The 19435-nt window shown below is 42.0% G+C and overlaps 1 protein-coding gene across 1 annotated transcript in view; it reads left to right on the forward strand.

The window, feature by feature from the left end:
• Nucleotides 1-8748, forward strand: part of EPB41L4B (erythrocyte membrane protein band 4.1 like 4B) — a 180192-nt gene extending 171444 nt beyond the window's left edge. The window contains exons 23-25 of the mRNA XM_067291164.1: nt 2137-2205; nt 5802-5965; nt 7298-8748. Of these exons, the coding sequence (XP_067147265.1) occupies nt 2137-2205; nt 5802-5965; nt 7298-7367 (303 nt within the window). The 3' untranslated portion in view covers nt 7368-8748. The remainder of the gene's footprint in view (nt 1-2136; nt 2206-5801; nt 5966-7297) is intronic.
• Nucleotides 8749-19435: the final 10687 nt, after the last annotated feature.

Raw genomic sequence — 19435 nt, forward strand, 5'->3', positions numbered from 1 at the left:
GATTAAATAAGTACAACTCCCAAAGAGAGGCATTTGTGCTGAGAACTAAACCAGATTAACTGCTTTTTGCTGCGTTTGGTATGTAGGCTGTTTTCAACCACATCCGCAGATTGCAGTAGCTGATTTTGCGAGAGAGTATTCGGCATTGCTGTGTGCCTCAGCGCATGATCGGGGCCAGCTTTCCTTATGTGCCTCTGGTCTCAACTCTCAGTGGGCTCTTGAATATCATTCTGCTTCATTTCTGCTTTCTGCATTCAGTAATTCTGCTTCACTTCCTTAATTAGGTCAACCTGCAAAATTAGAGGGATTTTTGGTGTAGCATATCGAACTGCATATGAGCAACCAAATTCACATCTCTGTGTTTGCTTTGCCTTTGGCTAAAGGATTGTGATTATAATAGAGCACACTTGTATTTTATTCTCTGATATTGTACTGTAAACCCTGCATAACCTGAGAATGGCAACTTGGGCTCCTGGGTATTTACTGCCTCTCAAAAGACCAAGACACACTATAGCTGTCCATGTTTTGTACTGACAGATTTGGCTCTGAGTAGGACATAATGTAACAAACTTGCTAGGACCTCCTGCTTGTATCTAATGAGTAGGTTCAATTAGCAGTATAGTGTGTATATATATATATATATATATATACACACACATTTTGCTAACAGACGTGAATATAGGACTATAAAAGAAGTGTGAAATTTTCTTTAATATGTTTACCTAGAAATCTGTGATTTAAAAGAGTTGCTCCCTTGCACAGTTGTTTGTTCTTTTGCACCTATGTAACCAACCTGCAGCCACCTCTGTTCTGCTAAGAAGGTACTGACATGCTCAGCTGCATTTTTGCCATTCCTGCTTCTTAGGGTAAGAAGCCTGACTGTTAATTCCCAGATCAGTTCCACACATTTGCAGAAGTTGGCCTGCAGATGGCTGTTAATTTCCCTTGGCATCTTTCAAAGGCAAATATGTTTCTGTTGTTTTGTTTACAAAATAAACATACATTTACTTAATTATATTTGACCTCATAATTTCAGGTGTTGCTTTGGCCTACAATGTGTCAGGATCTTGGGGGCAGTTTTGTGCATTATTAAGCAAAAGTTATATAGCTATAGTTAGTGAATTCTGTTTGAAGCCATGCATAATAAACAAATGCACAGCAGCTTCTGTAATAAAGTGAAAAACACACCTTTACAGTGGAATGTGTGTTTTCCAAGTGGGAAGCATGAAGTGCAGTTCAAAATTGATACCCTTATTTGATATTTTGTCCTCTCTCTGAATGAATGATTGAATGTCTGCACTCTAGAGAGGAAAATCATGAAAAATGTATCATTCACTATGAAAAGAGGCAGCGATTGTTGCTGCCTTTTCTATTTCTTTTATCTCACTTCATGTCTGAAATTATTTTAAGGGCAGAAGTGCTTTCCAGCAAGGCTTGGTGGCACCAATGATAAGATGAGCCCTGGGAGATGTCAGGCTTCTCAGCACAAGGGCACGCTGCTCTCTAACCTGGCAGCTCCAGGCTCCTTTAATTAAAACCTCCCGAGATAATCCTTTATCTACAGTCCACCACTTGATACAGGCGTACTCACCATTCCTATTAGCTGCCTGAAACAAACAGTTGTTTGTGCTTTTTTTTTTTATATAGGGTTTTATTTCAATCCCATCTTATGTGATGTTTTGTCCTTGGCAGCAACCGTGTAACTGAAAATTTGGAAGTCTGAAATACATAAAGCACAAGTTCTTTAGCTGAAGTTCCTGCACTGCATAAGTTGCTCCTGCACTTTATATTACATATTCTAAAATGTACAGTGTTCACTGAAGGCAACACGTAATGACTCAATGACTGTTTACAGATTTGGAAGATATATTGCATGCAATCAGCTCAGAATCTGCACAACAGATTTAATTACATGGGTAAAATTAATTTATCAAGTCTTCCTATTTATCCTTTGACTATTCACCATCTGGTTGCTGTATGCCTTTTTGGAGGGGTCTTTTTTGGTCTGGTCCAAGCACTGCCGAACCATTCTAATTTGTTGGATGTGTCACTGTAGTTGCAATGCTTTGCTGCTTTTTTTTTCTTTTCCATTTTTATGCTCTGAAAGTAACATCTTTTTCTTTATCTTTTTTAAAGATAAAGACATTCCCTGCTGATACATCTAATCCTTTTTTCGATCCTTTTACAACAGTACCACAGTTTTCTGTAAGTAGAACATGCAACTAAAGAACTGTGTATTTAACACAATTCCAAGTGATTTTTTTTTTAACAGTGTCAGAAAGTTATGCTTTAAAGAGTCCTCAAAAAGATACATTCCAAGTAGGATTTAGGGTGCAAATCTGTTACATATTCCCATTGTACAAATCAATTAATTTGCCTGCATTCAGACGTTGCTGCTTACTAGACAGGGGACTAAGAGTCAAGACTGACTGTTAATGTAGTCAGGCCCAAAATGGTGTTCAGTTCAGCTGTGTAGGGGACACTTGTGAAGCTCCACAGAGTCTTTCCAACGGAGCAGCAAGGGAGCGGGGAGGACTTAGTCCTTTGTCTAACAACTGCCTGACATCCTGCCAGAAACTGCCTGTTGTGCCATCACAAAAAGGGCCTGATTTTCATTGAAATCACATCTGAATTTTAAGGAAGAATTTTAGTTACTGTGTTGATGACTACAGTGGCATCCTTGTATAATTCCCATGTTTACCTAATAATCTGAATCAAACATTGGAGTTCAGTTCTTGTTAAACTTTCACAGAAGTGGGACTCTGGCTGTAGCCCTCTCTGTCCTTTCCAACATGAGAAGTGATTCTGTCCTACAAGAAACATTCTTTGATTATAATTATAAACCACAGTAGCTAATTTATAGTTCTTAAATTACATTCACAAAATGAAGCAATTCAGACTTTAACCTTAACTTTTACTGGTAGCAACAATCTGTTTTTCTGGCATATAATCAGAGATAAGTAACTCCAGTCCCTGTTGGGACATGTACAATGACTGTCTGCCCTTAATTAATTAAAGAAAGAGGCTTTTCTTTCACAATAAACCTGATCATCTTGACGTATGATCTAAATGTTTTTCTCCAAATATGTATTGTAAAGCCAGAGTTAGTTAGGCTCTTAATGCTGTGTCAGTGCCAGTGTTGAGCCCTAATTAGATGTATTAAAAAATATATGGAAATATGTCACAGAAACTTTTCAGTAAGTCATCCAAGTTTGGATAGTACCATTGTGGTGAAAGCTCAACCAATGTTACAACATTTATGTCCTTCATAGCCTACTTTACAGTAAGCAAAAAGATATGCACAGAATAATTTCCAACTAATTAGTAGTGATTGTCAGAAAATTATTTTTCTGCCTATGACAGTTATGATGAAAGCAAAATTTAGGAAGGCTATATAAGAAATTTTTTTAATTGGGGATCCATAAAACTTTGAAATATAAACAGAAGCCAGATATGATACCCCACAAATATTTCCATCTAGTGAAAAAAGGCTTTGTTTCATGGCAAATTCAAATGTTGGGATTTTGTGTATGCTCCGTCAGGGGAAGAAAAGCAAAGTTTGTTAAGCGGTTATATAAAGTTATATAAAGGACTAGTCTTTCCAAAATCCTCTTTTCTCCACATAGACCCCTGTTTCCCTGAGGAAGGGAGAGTAGGGAAATCCAGATCACAAATATTTAAAATACCATTACAATAAAAAACAAATGGTGTGTGTGGTCCATGATATAATTTCATATATTCCTTTAAGTGAGTTATATACAAATGCCTTTAGTGAACCAGCAGCTACTGGAGGATTTTGTGAAGATGGGAGAACAATTAGGAAGGTAAATTACGCTGTGGTCCTGCTTCATGGTCCTCCATCCCAGCACGAAGGACAGTGCCTCTCCCCAGCAACGTTTCAGTTCACTTCAGTGTACAGGCTCCGTCAGGGGTTTGCAGACAGCTAAACTGCTGCCGGCTGCTGCATGGGAGAGCTCTAGGTCAAGGCTATAGGTCCTGCAGGCAGATCTAACTCTGAACCTTCTCCAGGCACACACAGTCCCATATGCTACAAACATTTGTGGCTCCTTTTCCTTGTTTTTTTTTTTGTTTGTTTCTTTGTTTTCCTTTTCTTTGCTTACCCTTCACATTTTCTTTGCTTGGAGCAAAACACTGAGATTTTATTAAGAGGAGAAAAAGTTATAAATGGTGAAGTTTTGAAGGCTTTACCTTCTGTATAAGGCTCCTAGTTTTGTGGTGTACATAAGGTTGTATTGATTTTATCAGAGAAAAAACTGCAGAACGTAGTTAATTAGAATAGTTAAAAGGAAAGTTCATGCCAGGAACCCCTCAGAACTGCAGAGATTTCTGTAAAGAAGCAGCAGGCTCAATGTCATATTCTCATCTGGTGTAAGTCACATAGATTTATTAAGTTAATGAAATTATATCTGTTTAGACCAGTTAAATATTTGGTCCAAACATTCTGTGCAAACAGATGCATATAAAAAGATGCTTTGGATATAGACAGCAGAACCATTATCTAGAGTAAACACACTTGAAGACACAGGGCAAATCTTGAGCAAGTGTAATTTGTCAGAGCTCTGTTGACTTAAGCAAGGCTGGGAGACTTGACATCAGCTTGCAGAGCAGTGCCACCTTCTCATGCAGTAAAATCAGAGCTGGCAGCGCTCAGAAACGGGAGATCCTATACGAGGAGCGCCAGGCTTACTTTCCGTGTAGCCTCTAAGGCTGAGTTTTAAACAAGAGAGAAGATTGAACAGGTTGCATTAGCCAGTGTTTACACAAATAATTGGCCAGGGTTGGAGAGGGAGAGTTCCTTTAGCTTGTTTTACATTTTCATTTGACTAATTTCATGAATGTATAGGAAATCCTTTTTCTTCAGAGGTTGGTTCAGAGCCTATGAGATGCTTTTAGTTAAAACATGAGCAGGAACATTTTAAGAAAAGCAACAATAGCCAAGCAAACCTAAAGCAGCCGTTCCTGCCTGGGCTCAAGCAATTCTCCCACTGATTAAACCAATTTGTTTATGTTTGTAGTGTTAATTCTATGTGGCTTGCAGAATTTGAGAAATAATTTAAAAAAAAGAAAAATAACTGCTATTCAAATTGCTGCATAAATATCACATGCTCCCTGATGATAGTGACTTTTCTTCCTCCCTGCTGTGAAGTCTGAACCACATTCAGAAGAAAAAGTGGTAAAGAATGAGGCTGATACCAGTATGAACCTGTCCTAATCGTGCTGAAACACTGGCAAACCGCAGCATTCTTCCCAGCTCAGGATCATGCATGCACCACAGGCATGAGCCACTGTGATTTGGCATTAGAAATAGTCCAGTGCCAAAAAGTAGATCAGGGCTATTTTATTTTCAGGGATCTTTCTGTTTGTCTTAAACCAGCACAGCCAGTATTGGCTTAACATTGCCTGTCATTAGAAAACTCTTTGGGTCAGCTCACTTTATTGCATTTAGAGGAAATGCAGTGATGATAAGTGGTGTTCTCCAGACGGGATACGTCTTATCATGGGAATGCTGTCAGACCTGCACATAGAGTTTGATCTCATGTAGTGCACGTTACAGTCAGACTTGTCACTTGGGCATGGCTGTTAAAGTGCTGTCAAAACAACTGGCTGCTCAGCATCTACAGGGGTTGCACTCGGCAACTGTAGCTACAGCCTCCAGCTTATTCTGTCTGTTAGTTGCTCTTACTGAGTGTTTGGCAATGAGCAGGATAATGAAAATAGGCAAGAGGAGCAGAAGCTAATCTACACTTTTTTCTTTTTGTGTCTGTATGCATTTTTTGTAGGCAGAATTTACAGACAGCAAATTACCATGTTGTGCCGTGCAGTCATCTCCTAAGATATCGCCGATGACTCCATCGCCCGTACTGAGATCTTTGGCAGAGACTTTGCCAACCCCAGCAGTGCAGACAGTATATCCATCACACAAACCTATTTCACTGGCAGACAGGTACTGTGCGGTTCTTTCACAGAAATGCTATGATGCTCTGTGCATTAAAGGAATCAGCTTGATTTCTCTTTTTCTACCATAATTGCAGTAGGAAAAAATTACTTTCTTTCTAAAGCGCTGTTTCCCCAGATGCCAAAACATTTTCAGTTGCTGTTTGGTGGGTAATCATGAGTAAAGTAAAGAAATATATCCATGCCTTATTTTTCTTCTGAGGGAAAATCTATCTTAATTAACTGCTGCAGCCAGCATTTTTTCTTTACTAAAGACCAAGTGTACCATCTCCCTGGCCGATGGCCTGGAGAGAAAAGGCTGTGCAGTTTTTCCTCAGGCAAGTCGTTTTCCTTGAACCACAAAGGTTTTCTTTTAATAATTGCTGTTGCAATTTGTCTTTTGAAATTAAATGTCTAGGGGGAAAAGCTGGGGTTGAGAAATATCTACTCTTCTAAATGAAAATCAGGCTCTGGTTTTCTTTCTTTTTTCCTTTTCTTTCTCTCTCTCTCTCTTTTTTTTTTCTTTTTTTTTTTTAAGTAATGTCAAGCTGCCGTTACATTTCATGTAGTTTCTTGGAGAAACAACAAGCCATCCCATCTTTCCACAGGCGGCCTGCATTCCCTTTTCTAGTCTTCCATCCTACTGGTTTTGCATGCTGGCTCCTTCTCTAGGATTTATTCAGAGCTGAATTTCCCAAGCTGATAATTTACTGAACAGAAATGAAGGAGGGGATATACTCAGTACTTTGGAGCACAAAAGTCCTAGGCTTACCTTGAAGTAAGAAGTATATATTGGGCAATGGGCTCCCAAACCCAGGTTGTTCCCGGCACGCCGAGCCTGCGGACTCTGGAGCAGTTCAGTCTGGCAGAGCCAGGAGTCTCAGGCTCTGCTTCCCTTACACCCATGCACACGTGAAGTAGGACTGCAGCAAACTCAGTATATACAGGTTTTCCCCAATATCAAACCACACTGAGGAGCAGAAAGCTGTATTGCCAATCTTTTGTGGCCTTATTTACTTTAGCTTTTCTTTTATTATTTATTTTTAGAGTCCTAGTCCAGCTTTCTTTAGAGTCAGTAGCCTTTAATGGGGATGAGATTAAAACATAAACTGTTTTGCCATGTGGGTCTTTTTACGTCCTTTTTTTCTTGCTTCTGTTCACTGTTCAAAAATATCAGATGATACCTGGTTTTGAATCAAACATCAGTCATCAGCCTTTTCACTGAGTCAAGCCTGACCTTTTCTCCCCTCCAGTGATATTCTCAAAATGTTAATTATTTTAAATTGAAATATGAGACTTATTGTTTTTCCCGTAATTGGTTGTTTGTGCATTAATTACACAGCGCTGAGACCCTGAGGCGTGAACTTGAGAGAGAGAAGATGATGAAAAGACTGCTGATGACCGAACTGTGAAATCCTTGCTTCTGCCAGACGGAGGAGGGATCGGGGCCTTTCACGTGCCTTCTGTCTGTTTACATTCCTCTGCTTCTGTGTACTTAGCATACTGCGTCAGGAAACCCTGCCATGTTCCTGGCTCGTCTGGATTCACCACCGCAGGTTAAAGTGAAGGCTCGGCGAGACTTTAACTCAAAGGAGTTCCTTTACTCATTTGCTGCTGGGAAAGAAACCGTCACTCCGTTATCTCTCCTGAGGTTTTATACTATTAATATGATTAATTTTGGGGTTGGTTTTGGTAAATCTAGGGCAAAATGGATCAGCAAGGAGCATACTGATTTCTATTGGGAAACACTGTTCTGTACATATGTTAATAACTGCACAGAGATTAATGTTATGCAGAATATTTTGATAGTAACATAGAAAATATGTCATTTTGTACAACTGAAAATTGCAATGAGCTACTGCTATTTGTTAAAGAATCATTTTTAAAGTGGAAGAATGGTTATTAAATCCTAACCCCAGGACTGTTAGTCTCCATAGAAAAATAAACAACTGTCTTATCAAATTTCTAACCTTAACCTTTACTCAGAGATATAAATAGCTGCAAGGGGGAAAGACACCCCTCTGTACAGATATACACCCCCAATGCTCCCTATAGTTTGTCATCGTGACCTAAACCTTAAACTAAATCTTACTTGTATTTCCATTAATGAAAAGATCAGTTATTTAAAGTAATTTGCTACTGACTTTCTAGCTTCATATTGACTTTTTTAATTAAGTGAGAAGTTTTAACTTCTCCGAGTTGCCTACGTATTAGGGCTTGCCCACACTCAGGCAGCTTCTGCCAATGCAGTGGTGTTTGCGGAGCCTCATCAATGTGGCTATAGCTTATACAGAGGGCATGTTTTTCTTTCCTGGATTGGTAAACCGCCTTCCTGAATGACAAGCATTGACTGATCAATTTAAATAATAATAGTAATTGATGGCATAACTGTGTCTATACCATTTTTTCACACTGCTGATCAGCATATCTGTATCGGCACACCTTTGAGTGGTAGGACTGGCTATGCGTAGAGTAGCCTCTACTTTTGGTGGAACTATCTCAGGCATAAGGTTACGTGGGTGCTTAAGTGTTAGCAGAGTTGCAGCTTCAAGGAATGTATTGATGGCATAAAGGTAACAATACCGAGCAATTTCCTATGAAAAAAGCAGCTCTTTGTTTTCCCCTGTTTAGTAGTGTGGAATTACCTGAAAAGCTAACAACCGACTGTCAGCTACAAAATACTATTGCTACAGGAAAGCTTTTGTGTGTTTTATATGGCTGAAGATGTATATTTTTCTGTTATTCTGTACACTGTGTTCTCTTGTTTGTATTAAGATAAAAGATTGCCCTTAATTTGATACTGATTACTATGGCTTTATCTCAACTTAACCAGTTTCTTAGCATGAAGGCTGGGAAGCGATTGTTGTAAGCCCGAGTTTCCTTCAGAGCTAGCCTGTGCTCTTTTTCTGATAGGAGAAATCTTGACAGCATTATAGGACTGTGGACTGTAACATGGCAGTAGAAAATGATTCATCTATTTTATATTTAGTGGGACAAGAAATTAGCATAATGCTTCCTAATTAAATCCAGCAACCCCAAACCTTCACAGTTGCTATAAAATGGGGCAAAATAAACAGCACAAGTGTTAGGTAGAAACCAGTAATACAAAATGTAATGGAGTAGCTCAGCATGAGGAATAGGCACAAGCAGTCATAGAAATACACCCGGATTGCAGGTTTTAAAGCACTCAGATGGCTTTGCTGAGTAATCAAATACAGCTTGTACGCTGTCCGCCTTCTAGTTACTGCGCCAAGACATTTTTGTGGCGTATGTTTTTACATACCTCTCCATCAGTCTAAGGTTATTAAAAAGGGATTGGAAACGTTTAATCCTTGCGAAGAAATCAGGAAGGGGGGGGAGCAGAGTAGCAGATATACAAGACTGCATCTTCCTTTTCCTGTTATCCTTTTCTCACCGCTTCCCAGAAGGATATTGATGGAGGGAGGCAGTATATTTTTCTGCATCCAAATAAAGGTGATCATTGTAAAGGATAAAGAAGAGGAGAGTCTAGGTAGAAGTGCGGTTTTTGGAGAGGGAAGCAAAGTAAGTTGGAGTGTGGCACAGCACTGACTCCAGCTGAATCTGGTCTCTTTGCCTGCTGTTAGGCAACCCCTGGTTGCACGTGAGGTGGCCGGCCGTTTCACAAAGTCAGCAAGGAAAACAAATCTGAGCACAGCATTTAGTTGGACTGATTGCCCCAGAGTCCTTCAAGTGTGCAGGAATGGACACTGGAAACCCTGAAATATGCCGTGAAATTTGGGGACAAACCCAATGACCTGCATAAGGGCAGTCTAGTCACGTAAGCAAACGCCTTCAGCAAACCTGAATGCCTGGCTCAGATCAGCCCATCAGATTTTCTGGCCCATAAACAAGCTTCTGGTTTACTATTTTAAATGCAGCTTTTTACTCCTATTGCATAAGGATTCTTGAGCTGAAATATTTGGAACTGGAGAGCAAGAAATGCGAACCAAAGTAACCTTACAGAGATCAGGTCACAGAATCACAGAATTTCTGAGGTTGGAAGGGACCTCTGGAGATCGTCTAGTCCAACCCCCCTGCTCAAGCAGGGTCACCTAGAGCACGTTGCACAGGATTGCATCCAGGCGGGTTTTGAATATCTCCAGAGAAGGAGACTCCACAACCTCTCTGGGCAACCTGTTCCAGTGCTCTGTCACCCTCACAGTGAAAAAGTACTTCCTCATGTTCAGATGGAAGTGTCTGTGTTTCAGTTTGTGCCCGTTGCCTCGCGTCCTGTCGCTCGGCACCACTGAAAAGAGTCTGGTCCCATCCTCTCGACACCCTCCCTTCAGATACTTGTACACGTTGATAAGATCTCCTCTCAGCCTTCTCTTCTCCAGGCTGAACAGGCCCAGCTCTCTCAGCCTTTCCTCATAAGAGAGAGGCTCCAGTCCCCTAATCATCCCCTAATCATCAGACCCCTAATCAGGTCTGTACGGCTGAGGTGTGCTTTGATGTAGCTGAGAAAGAGCAGAGACTTCTCTGGCCTTGATTTGCAGCAGTTAAAGAGGGCAAGGCCCACGTGGGCATTTAGTTCCCGTGGGGCTTTTTCCACAGAACATCTCCAAGCACGTTGCCTTGTCTTGTTTTAGTGTTCTGTCCACTGGCTGCCATCGTTTCCTATTCTGCAGCCCAATGGAGCTTTATTAAAACGTTTTGCCGATATTGAACTAAACTTTTATCTGCAGAATGTCATCCCGTTGTTCTTTCTTACTGCGTACTTTCTTCAGCCACGCTTAAGCATCATGGTTTTCACATTTTTTGAATATACACTCCTGCCTCACTTCCGGCTGGGAATTACAGTGTTAGGACACCTGTTACCCAAAACCACTGTAAACAAGACAGTGTCGACATGGACGTATGCTGAGGGGCATATATTCTAGATTTGCCCCGAACTTTAACTTTACAGGTGTTTAAGGATGCTCTGCCTGAGGGTATGTCTATATAATAGCGCAGAAGTATCCGAGCTAGCTTTAATGAGCTTGCGTATGTAGTTGTGGCAGCATGAAGCCCAGCACAGGCTATCATTATCATGTACGTTGACACATGTAAAGATAACGCATTTGAACAGCAGCCTTCTGAAGCATGGTCTGGAAAGGTGGTGACAGAAAAGGGGGACTGAAAGAAGTTTGTCTTTTCAGGTCTCCTGGGAGAGGGTTCATCTCACCTAATGTTAATATGCCCAGCTCTCATCTTAAGAGAGATCAGAGGGATTGCCTTCCAGAGATGCCTTTGACTTCAGTGTCTACTTTTTGATTGCTTAAAGTTAAGTGAGATGAATCCTACTGTTGGTCTCCCTGGTTAGATCTACATTGCAAACCCTTGCCGACACAGCTACATCATTCAGGGGTGCTTTGAGGTATGATTTGTGATTGACATAGCTCTGCCAGCAAAAGCCTTGCACGTTAGGTGTAAATATACTACCAAAACCACCCTGGTTGTCAGAACAGGGTTTTTTTTTCACTTGTGGGGAGAGCAGAGAGCTGGGATGACTTACAACGGCAAAAGCAGAGACACATCCTTATAGATGTGCCCAGTCTGGGAGCAACTGGTTGGTAAAACACCCTGCTATAGCTACCCTGGCAAAGCCTGAAAGGTGTGCGCCTGGCTCTTGGCAGTGCCACAAGTGATGCTCTGACTTGGTTAGCAGATCCCAGCTTTCAAATGTGAAGTCATCTTTAAGTGGCAGAATGCAATGTTTTCATGTTTGGGTGATTCCAGCAAAATTGATTCGCCATTTAAATAGCTATGCAAGGAGTTAAATATTTTCTCATATTGCAGTCTCTTCTGGAAGCCAGCCAATTGCAGTTTGTTTCCGTGTGGTTCAGTTCTTTTGACTATCTTGTTTCAGAAAGAATAACCAAGCTTTTTTTTCTGGAAATGTACAAGGTCTCAAATCTCTATCAGATCCCACAGTGTGTACAGATTTTTCATGTTTCAAACATGTTTAGACCCTGGAAATGCAATGTTTGAAAATTAACTCCTCAAAAGTTTCATTTCATGACTTCACCTCTCTCTTGCTACAGGATGCCTACGTGCCCATTTGAAACAGAGCTGGCAATGCAGTGAAACGTTTCATTGGAGGCAGCATCATGTTTTGTTTGAACTGTTTACAAATAGCCTTTGTTTTTCTTTTCTTTTTTTCTGAATATATTTCTGGTTCATTGGTTACAAAAACCTACTCGTAATTATGCAATGGAATAGCATTATTTTCCTTTTTTCTTTTCTTTTTTTTTGATGTCCTGATGTTCAAGGAGTTTGCAATAAATATACTGAGACTGATCTATGATTGCATGTAAGATCAGCCTTACAACTGTGTTTTGTAAAGTTAAGTGCCGTAAATGAACATGCAGATGATGTGGGGAAGGGAGCGAGTAAGTGGAGGAGAAGGATTCTTTGGCAGCTGCGGCTTTGACTGGTGGGTAGCAGCTTTGAAGCAAGATTGCTGACACCATTCTGTGCCATCTTAGTAGCAGCCTGTATCATCAGACAGTGTGCGATGGCATTTTATTGAAAACATGCCTAGAGAGAAACTTTTACGGCTCAGCTGTTTACCTGTTCCTGTATTCATGCCTGCAATAAATGAGATGAAAAATAAATCACAGCGTCTGAGCAGTTTGTAGTCAAACCAGCGACTTAGGAGGCATGGGGCAGTATACCAGTTAAAGGAAAACATCTGGTTGCTCATAAAGTGGATCCACCTTTAGCAGAAAGAATCTGTCTTAAGGAAACACCAACAAATTTCTTCAAGAAAGCCAGAGTGTTTCCTTCAGCTGACAGTTACAGACCTACTCTGCTGGGTGCCGATCATCCATTGGGTGACTGACGAGTTAGGGCATGCTTTGCTGAATACCTGAACTGATAAAACATTGACAGAATCATGGTAGAGAAGCATAAAACATGGCATGTTGCTGCTCTAAATATTTTTTGTTTTAAGACAGTTAAAACATTTAGCTTAGATTTTGCCATTGATTGTGCCATTCTTTAAATGTCTAAACAAAAAGTTGCTTCAGAATGAAACATTTCCATTTTCTTTTGTCTGAAGACTTAGTAAATCAGGACATTTCGACATTAACATTCCCAGTGCATTTATGAAATGAAATCCCAGGAACATTCACCCCATTTTCTGAGGTTGCCAGAACTCTATTCTGAAGGAATGTGATCCCATCACAATTTCTCCAACTGGGTATTCATCTATTTTTAATCTCTATGCAGGGAAAGCTGGGGGAGCAAAGGATTAGCATTCTTCCATCAGTACTTAATTTATGCCAAGAAAATTGATTATCCAGCCAGCAAGCCTCATTAATTAATTCCTCTTAATACATGTCTTTGCTAAAGAAATACTCTTCTGGGGAGTAGGGGGATGAGAAGCTGTGTGCTAAAAGGTCAGCAAATACTCTCATATTACTTCTCTGGAACAGAGAACCATGAGGACTTCAGAGCTTTAATTTGAACAATTTTTAGTTTTGTTATCAGATGACTGCCCTGTGGGACTGCACAAAAGGTTGTTAAGAACACTTTTGTTTCTCAAGGGACTTGCTTTCTAGAGCAAAAAAAAAAAAAACTTTTCCGTGCAGGCACTATAACACTATAATGGAGTGGGGAAGCTGAGGCACTAGCTACCAGCCTGGTTGTGTTGCAGAAAACAAGCTGCTAAAAGAATGGGGTGCAAAGGCTTGTAAACTGGCATAGACCCAGCCTGGTGGGATGAAACCCAACCCTCATGGAAGGAAATGGCCCCACTCTCGCCAGCCACAGGGGGTTCTTTGAGGTGGCCAGTGCTGGGATCCCAACAGTGAAACGCAACTTACCCGGAAAGGCAAGTGGGGCTGCAACCACTCTGGGGCCAGGGTGATGTAGAGCTAAGCCAGTCTCCCAGCCCTACCAGAGCAGATGTCAGGGAGCATAGAAAATGAAAGATCAACTATGGTTCTGCCAGTTGAACTCCCCCAACCACCTCACGACAGGCTCTTCGGAGCATCTGCAGCTCCTGGCTTGAGATGCAGAGAGTGGGCCCACCCTTTTCAAGAGTAGCTAAGCATTAGGTCAGCTTACCTGTGGCATCAGACTGCACCCTATGTGACCTATATGCTTTTGAAAACCCTGACCATTGCAGCTATGTTTTATTTGTTGCCAGTAGCACACATGGTATGTGAGGTGTCCTCTCTCCAGGCTTTAGGGTCTGCAATGGTCAGGAGGAAAGGAAGGAAAATAATATGGAGAAAAAGAACCACTGGATGACCTGACAGCCAAGCACTGCACTGAAACAATATTTGCCTTTTTAGTTTATTTTAAACTATATATACATATATAATGATATATATATATATCATTACATATACCAAAAATATCCATTTAACACTAATTATATATATATATATATGTACTTTTTTAATGAGTTTTTCCTACAGTGAGCATGGTATGCAATGCCAATGACCATACAGCTCTGCCATCGGAGTATCTGGCACAGCAGTGAGGTGGAAAAACCACATAGATCATTACTGTTTCATGCACTGATTATGCTGCTCTTCAAGTGGAGAACCATTTACCCTCCTGCGTGCTTCTTCATTAGCAAGATCTTTTGGCTATCCTCAGAAAAAAAAGCAGGTCATAGCACAAATTCGTCTCTTTGTTTAGTTGCTGATGCTCAGCATCAGGGTGCCCCAGTGATTTAAAGAGCTCAAGTGCCATTTTAAAAAAAAAATTATTTGCCTTACTGCTTTCCAAAACAGAGTGATTTCCATGCTAGCTGCTGCCTGCTCTGGCTGCTGGCTCCCTCCAGCAGTGCCAGGCCTGGCATGGGCACAGGGTGGCTTGGTGGGAGGCAGCCAAGAGGTTATTTTGGGGCGGGCTGGGAACTCCCCTTAGTACCTCCTTCCCTCTTGGAGTGCTCTCCTTGCTGCGGCAGTGGCTGACCCAACTACAGCATTTGTCAAGGTGGGCTCTGCACTGCCCTGGTGGGAGGCAATGGGGGCAGCTGGGGCCAGGCAGTGTTCGCAGCTGAGGTCACCCCAGTGAGGGTCTGGGGATGGAGGGCTGGGGGCTGCAGGGCTCAGGGGCTGTCGCGTTTGGGGCGTTTATGTAGGTAAGAGGCTGAGGTTTGGGAGATTTTGAAGGTTGTGGTGCTCCCTATGTTAATGGGCTTGCGTGAGTGTGAGGAGATGTGTGATAGGATTTGGGGAGGGAGGTCAGTGTGGGGGGCTGTCTACTTGGGTATGTGAAATTAAGGATTTAATGGCAAGGTCATTGCTGTAAGACTGGGTCACTCCTGCCTCCTGCAAAGGCATTTCTTACTTGTGCCCTCTAGAGATGACTAAACCCCTACGGCCTGGTCTTTATTTGAGTAACCGCCTGAGCTCTGCCATGTGGCTCCATTTGTTGGTGTATGAAACCAAGGAGGGGAAGCACTGGAGCTGGCTTGGTTTCACAGCCACAAGAACACTCCCATTTCTTAACTTTGAGCCTGACAAGCCAAGGCTTAGTAGGGATCTGGCCAGTTTGACCACTTACCCTTGTTACTGCACTGTGAGCAGAAGGTCTCTCTTCTAAGCACCTGCTCCTTGGCCCCTTCATGTTTCTCCATCTTGTCCCCTTAATACTTCTTCTTAATGCAGCAAGTGCTGAGCAGCACTCACTCATGACTGCCTGCTTCTTTCATCTCCTTTAAGCATCCTTTAAGCATCCCCCTCCTCAGGCACTAACATCTCTGGTTTTGTTCTCTTTCCAACTGAAAAAAAAAAACCACTTTATTTTCTTGCATTTCTGAAAACCCTTGGCAGCCCTTTCTTTCTCTCACCATCAGTATGGGCTCCTCATCCACACTCATCTTCCACCCTTCCCCTATGTCTCACATGTCTTGTCCTCCCTCGCCCTCTACCCTCCATCTGTCTCACCCTGGGACACCTCTGGCTGCAGACGCATGCTCTGGCCCATTCTGCCCAAGCTGTGGTACCTCCCTCTCCCTGGGCTGGCTCCATTCACTGCCTGTTCACCACTATCAGGACTGTGCCTAGGTGTGGGGTCGGCTAAGCATTACAGCTTGACAGGTTTTTACTAGGCTAAATCCTAATTGCAAGAGGGCTTGGACAAAGGTCTAACAAGGCAGGAGCCAGTGGGGGCAGAGGGGGTGTCTCACTTTATCAGCAAAGACTGAGATCTCAGCATCTAAGAGAGCAGTGGTGTGCTTGTCCTCACCAACCTTTAGTTTGTTGGCAGGCTGCTTGGGCCCCCTGGTCAGACAGAAAACCACCAGGAGAAGACCTCTCCTTAGGAACCACTTGCCTGGTGAGGGTCTGCCACCAGCTGTAGCAGTGAGAGGCTCTCCTTGGGTCCCACTTAAAAGTCTCTGGGCACAGGTGCTTGGTGAGGTTCCTACTCCAGGACATCAGGGGAATGAAGGGCATGGAGTAATATTTTTAGGAGGGGTGGGCTTTACAGTTATTCTGCCCTTAAAATGCATGTTTCCTCTCACATGTTGAACAGTTAGGCTCCATTTAACAATAAGGCATTAGCACATGGAGATACCCTGAAAAACCACAAGCAAAGATACCCTTGCCTCCTTTATCCTTTGACCCATTTGCTTCAGGTATTGTGTTTCAGCAGTCCCTCTTATATTCCTGCAGGACAGCAACGTTGGTCCCTTTACCACTCCCTATAATACGATCAGGTCTTCAGCTATACTGCTCCATATTGTTATGCCAAACTCCTAAGCAAAAAAAAAAAAAAAAGGGGGGGGGGAGGAGGTGTTGAAAGAGGGGGATATCTCATCTCTTCATAGTGCTAAACTGCCCAGCTCATTACTCCCCTTCAGTTGCATTAAAGTAAGTGCTCTCTTCCAAAAGCAACACAGCTGGAATTAATCTTGCTACATACTATGTAGTAGTACATCACAAGGGCAGCACCAGTTGATTTTTTTTGTTTTAAGATCACACAACCTCTCATTCGCCAAACCCAAACTACTGCTCTGGCAATAACAAACTTCTGGATTCATCCACCTGGGCTCACAGGAGAAAAATACCATTAAGTCTTAGTGTAACTGTTTTAAGTGCTTTTTTGAGGGTGGGGAGAGGGTTTGAAAAAATGAAACAGTCCTTAGAGCAGCATCTAAGAAACCAGAACTGTTAAAATACTTCCTGGGATGGGAGAAGGCTTTTTACAGCCATCAGAAGGATATTTCCAAGCAATCTGCACTCTTTATCCACTTGTTGGGTTTCCACCTCCCATCCTGCCCCAGTTTTGGGGCCCTCTCTGGAAACCTGTGTTAATGCAGTGCCTTGAACCCCTGCACTATCCATCTGGTGGCCCATCTGTGGTGGTTTGAAACATCTGCCCACACAAGAGCCATCTCTGAGGCTGCTGCTTCATGGTTTGCCCAACTCAGCGGTTCCAGCCACTGGGAAGTGCAAGTAAGCTGCTACCTTTCCTGCCTCTGAGGGTCCTGTCATAAGACACTGGAAGATCAGAGGTGGATTCAGCACAGAAGAGCAAGTCTACCCAGAAGCCATGTCTTCATGGGGACACGTCTTCTAGCTGTATGCATGACCTATAAATAGAGCAAAGCGCTAGGTTCTTCCTTCTAGGGGCATCCTGTTTTTGAAAGAAAACTTTCTGCAACACTAAAATGAACCAGCTGATCTGCAAAGGCGTACCTCTGCTGATCCCAAGCCAGTGTCCCCCTCCAGGCGTGTTTAGCCCTGCTTGAATAGCCTCACTGCACCTGCTCTTGCAGGGTGCCTTTGGTAGAGAGGCTGTTTGAAAATCCTGCCACTGACACTGTGCCCAACCTCAGCAGAGGGGCACTGGGACATACTGGAATTGCCCCATGTTGCTGTGGGACAGGTCGTCGCCTCACACACTGGCTCTTGGGCATCCCCAGAACCCTCTTGCAGGTCTAGTCTTAAGTCCAATTAGTGTTGTTTATGCTTGTATTCTAATTGAAAGAAAAAAAAAAGTGATGCTTTAGTAGGTCAAAGAATGTAAGGAGATAAATGTAATTACAATATATTGAAAGATATTACTGTTTAATTAAAAATATGTGAATTATGCATGTATCTCTTCCACAGCCTGTAACTATGTGGACTCAAGCAGTTACTAAGTACATTCATTCTAGCTGCCTCGTGAAACACATGGCCGCTTAATTTCTCACTCGTATGCTCAGCACCACTAGCTGAACTCTCATTATGAGTAAACAAACATATACAGGGTGTGCTAAGAGTTATGTTTGCTTTTCTGTATCAGAACAAGGGGCACACATTTCATTCCAGTGATCCCCACCCTAGAAGGATCCTTGGGTCCCAAGAGAGTGAATGTTGCCTTTCTGACAACTTATGCAACAATATTTTGGGTTGGACTATAAAGCCTAGGCTGGAGCCCCAGAAAGGAACCCTGTGCCCACCTGCCTGCCTAGCAAAGGTGCGATATGAAGAAGCAGCTTCATGCTCTTTTGGTGCTAGCAGGAGCTGAGCAAGGGAGTGATCCTGAAGGCACCGAGCACCTGCAGATTCTTGGAGAGAACCCAAAGCTGGCATTGCTTCATGGGGCCTCACTACTTAATGTCACTGTCAGATGTCTGGGGGCTCGGCCGAGCTTTCAGTGAATTTACTGTAAATAATTTCATTAATATTGAAGAGTGCCTTTTTATAAATACTTTATTGTCCTTCAGGGTGAACTGAAAATCTTCACTGTCAAGGCAGACAGTTGCTCTTTGTAAAATTCCTGTGCCCATCACAGCAGATTATGCATAGGACTGCGCTATCAATCTTTTTCTAAAGACTGTTTGCTTCTCATATGTTCATTTACCAAATGTGATGGAGCAAACTCCCATTAGAGAAAGCAGTTCCCATTATTGTTAATAAAAAATTCAAACTGTCCATTATGAAATTAAAACAGGAAATGAGGCATTCGGGGGGAGACAAATTCCTTTCACTAATCACTTAATAGATGCCCTAAACACACAGCTAAAGTATGCAATAAATCCCATTTTGTTATGGACCAGATGTGCTACCTTATGAAATCTGAATCCAAATGTTCATTTCTAGCTAATTTACTGTTGATTTGTTCCTCATTTCTATGCCTTATGGAAAAGAAAATGGCCAAGATATGCTTTTTATGCTTATACAAATTATGCCTTTTTCTTCTAGGTAAACTTTGGTCTCAGTTCAGCAAGGCACTTCAGCACATGCCCAGGTTCACTGTGCGACTGGTCTCCCAGGCTTCACTCAAAATAGATGGGGTAATTCAGATAGTTACAGCTAAAGCACTTGCCTGTGTTGCTTGTTTTGCCAAGACTTTAAATCACAAGATATTCTTACCAGGCACATTTGATAAGTTGCATTCTGTTGCTTTCTTTCATGCTTTTTTGCTGATGAATAGAATTATATGTAACAAAATCTGCTTGGACATATATGTGTGTATATATATATATAAAAATATATAAAAAACTCCTGCTCAGAGAAAGATAGGT

Source organism: Apteryx mantelli, chromosome 2 (genome assembly GCF_036417845.1).
Source record: "Apteryx mantelli isolate bAptMan1 chromosome 2, bAptMan1.hap1, whole genome shotgun sequence".
NCBI classification, from domain to species: Eukaryota; Metazoa; Chordata; class Aves; order Apterygiformes; family Apterygidae; genus Apteryx; species Apteryx mantelli.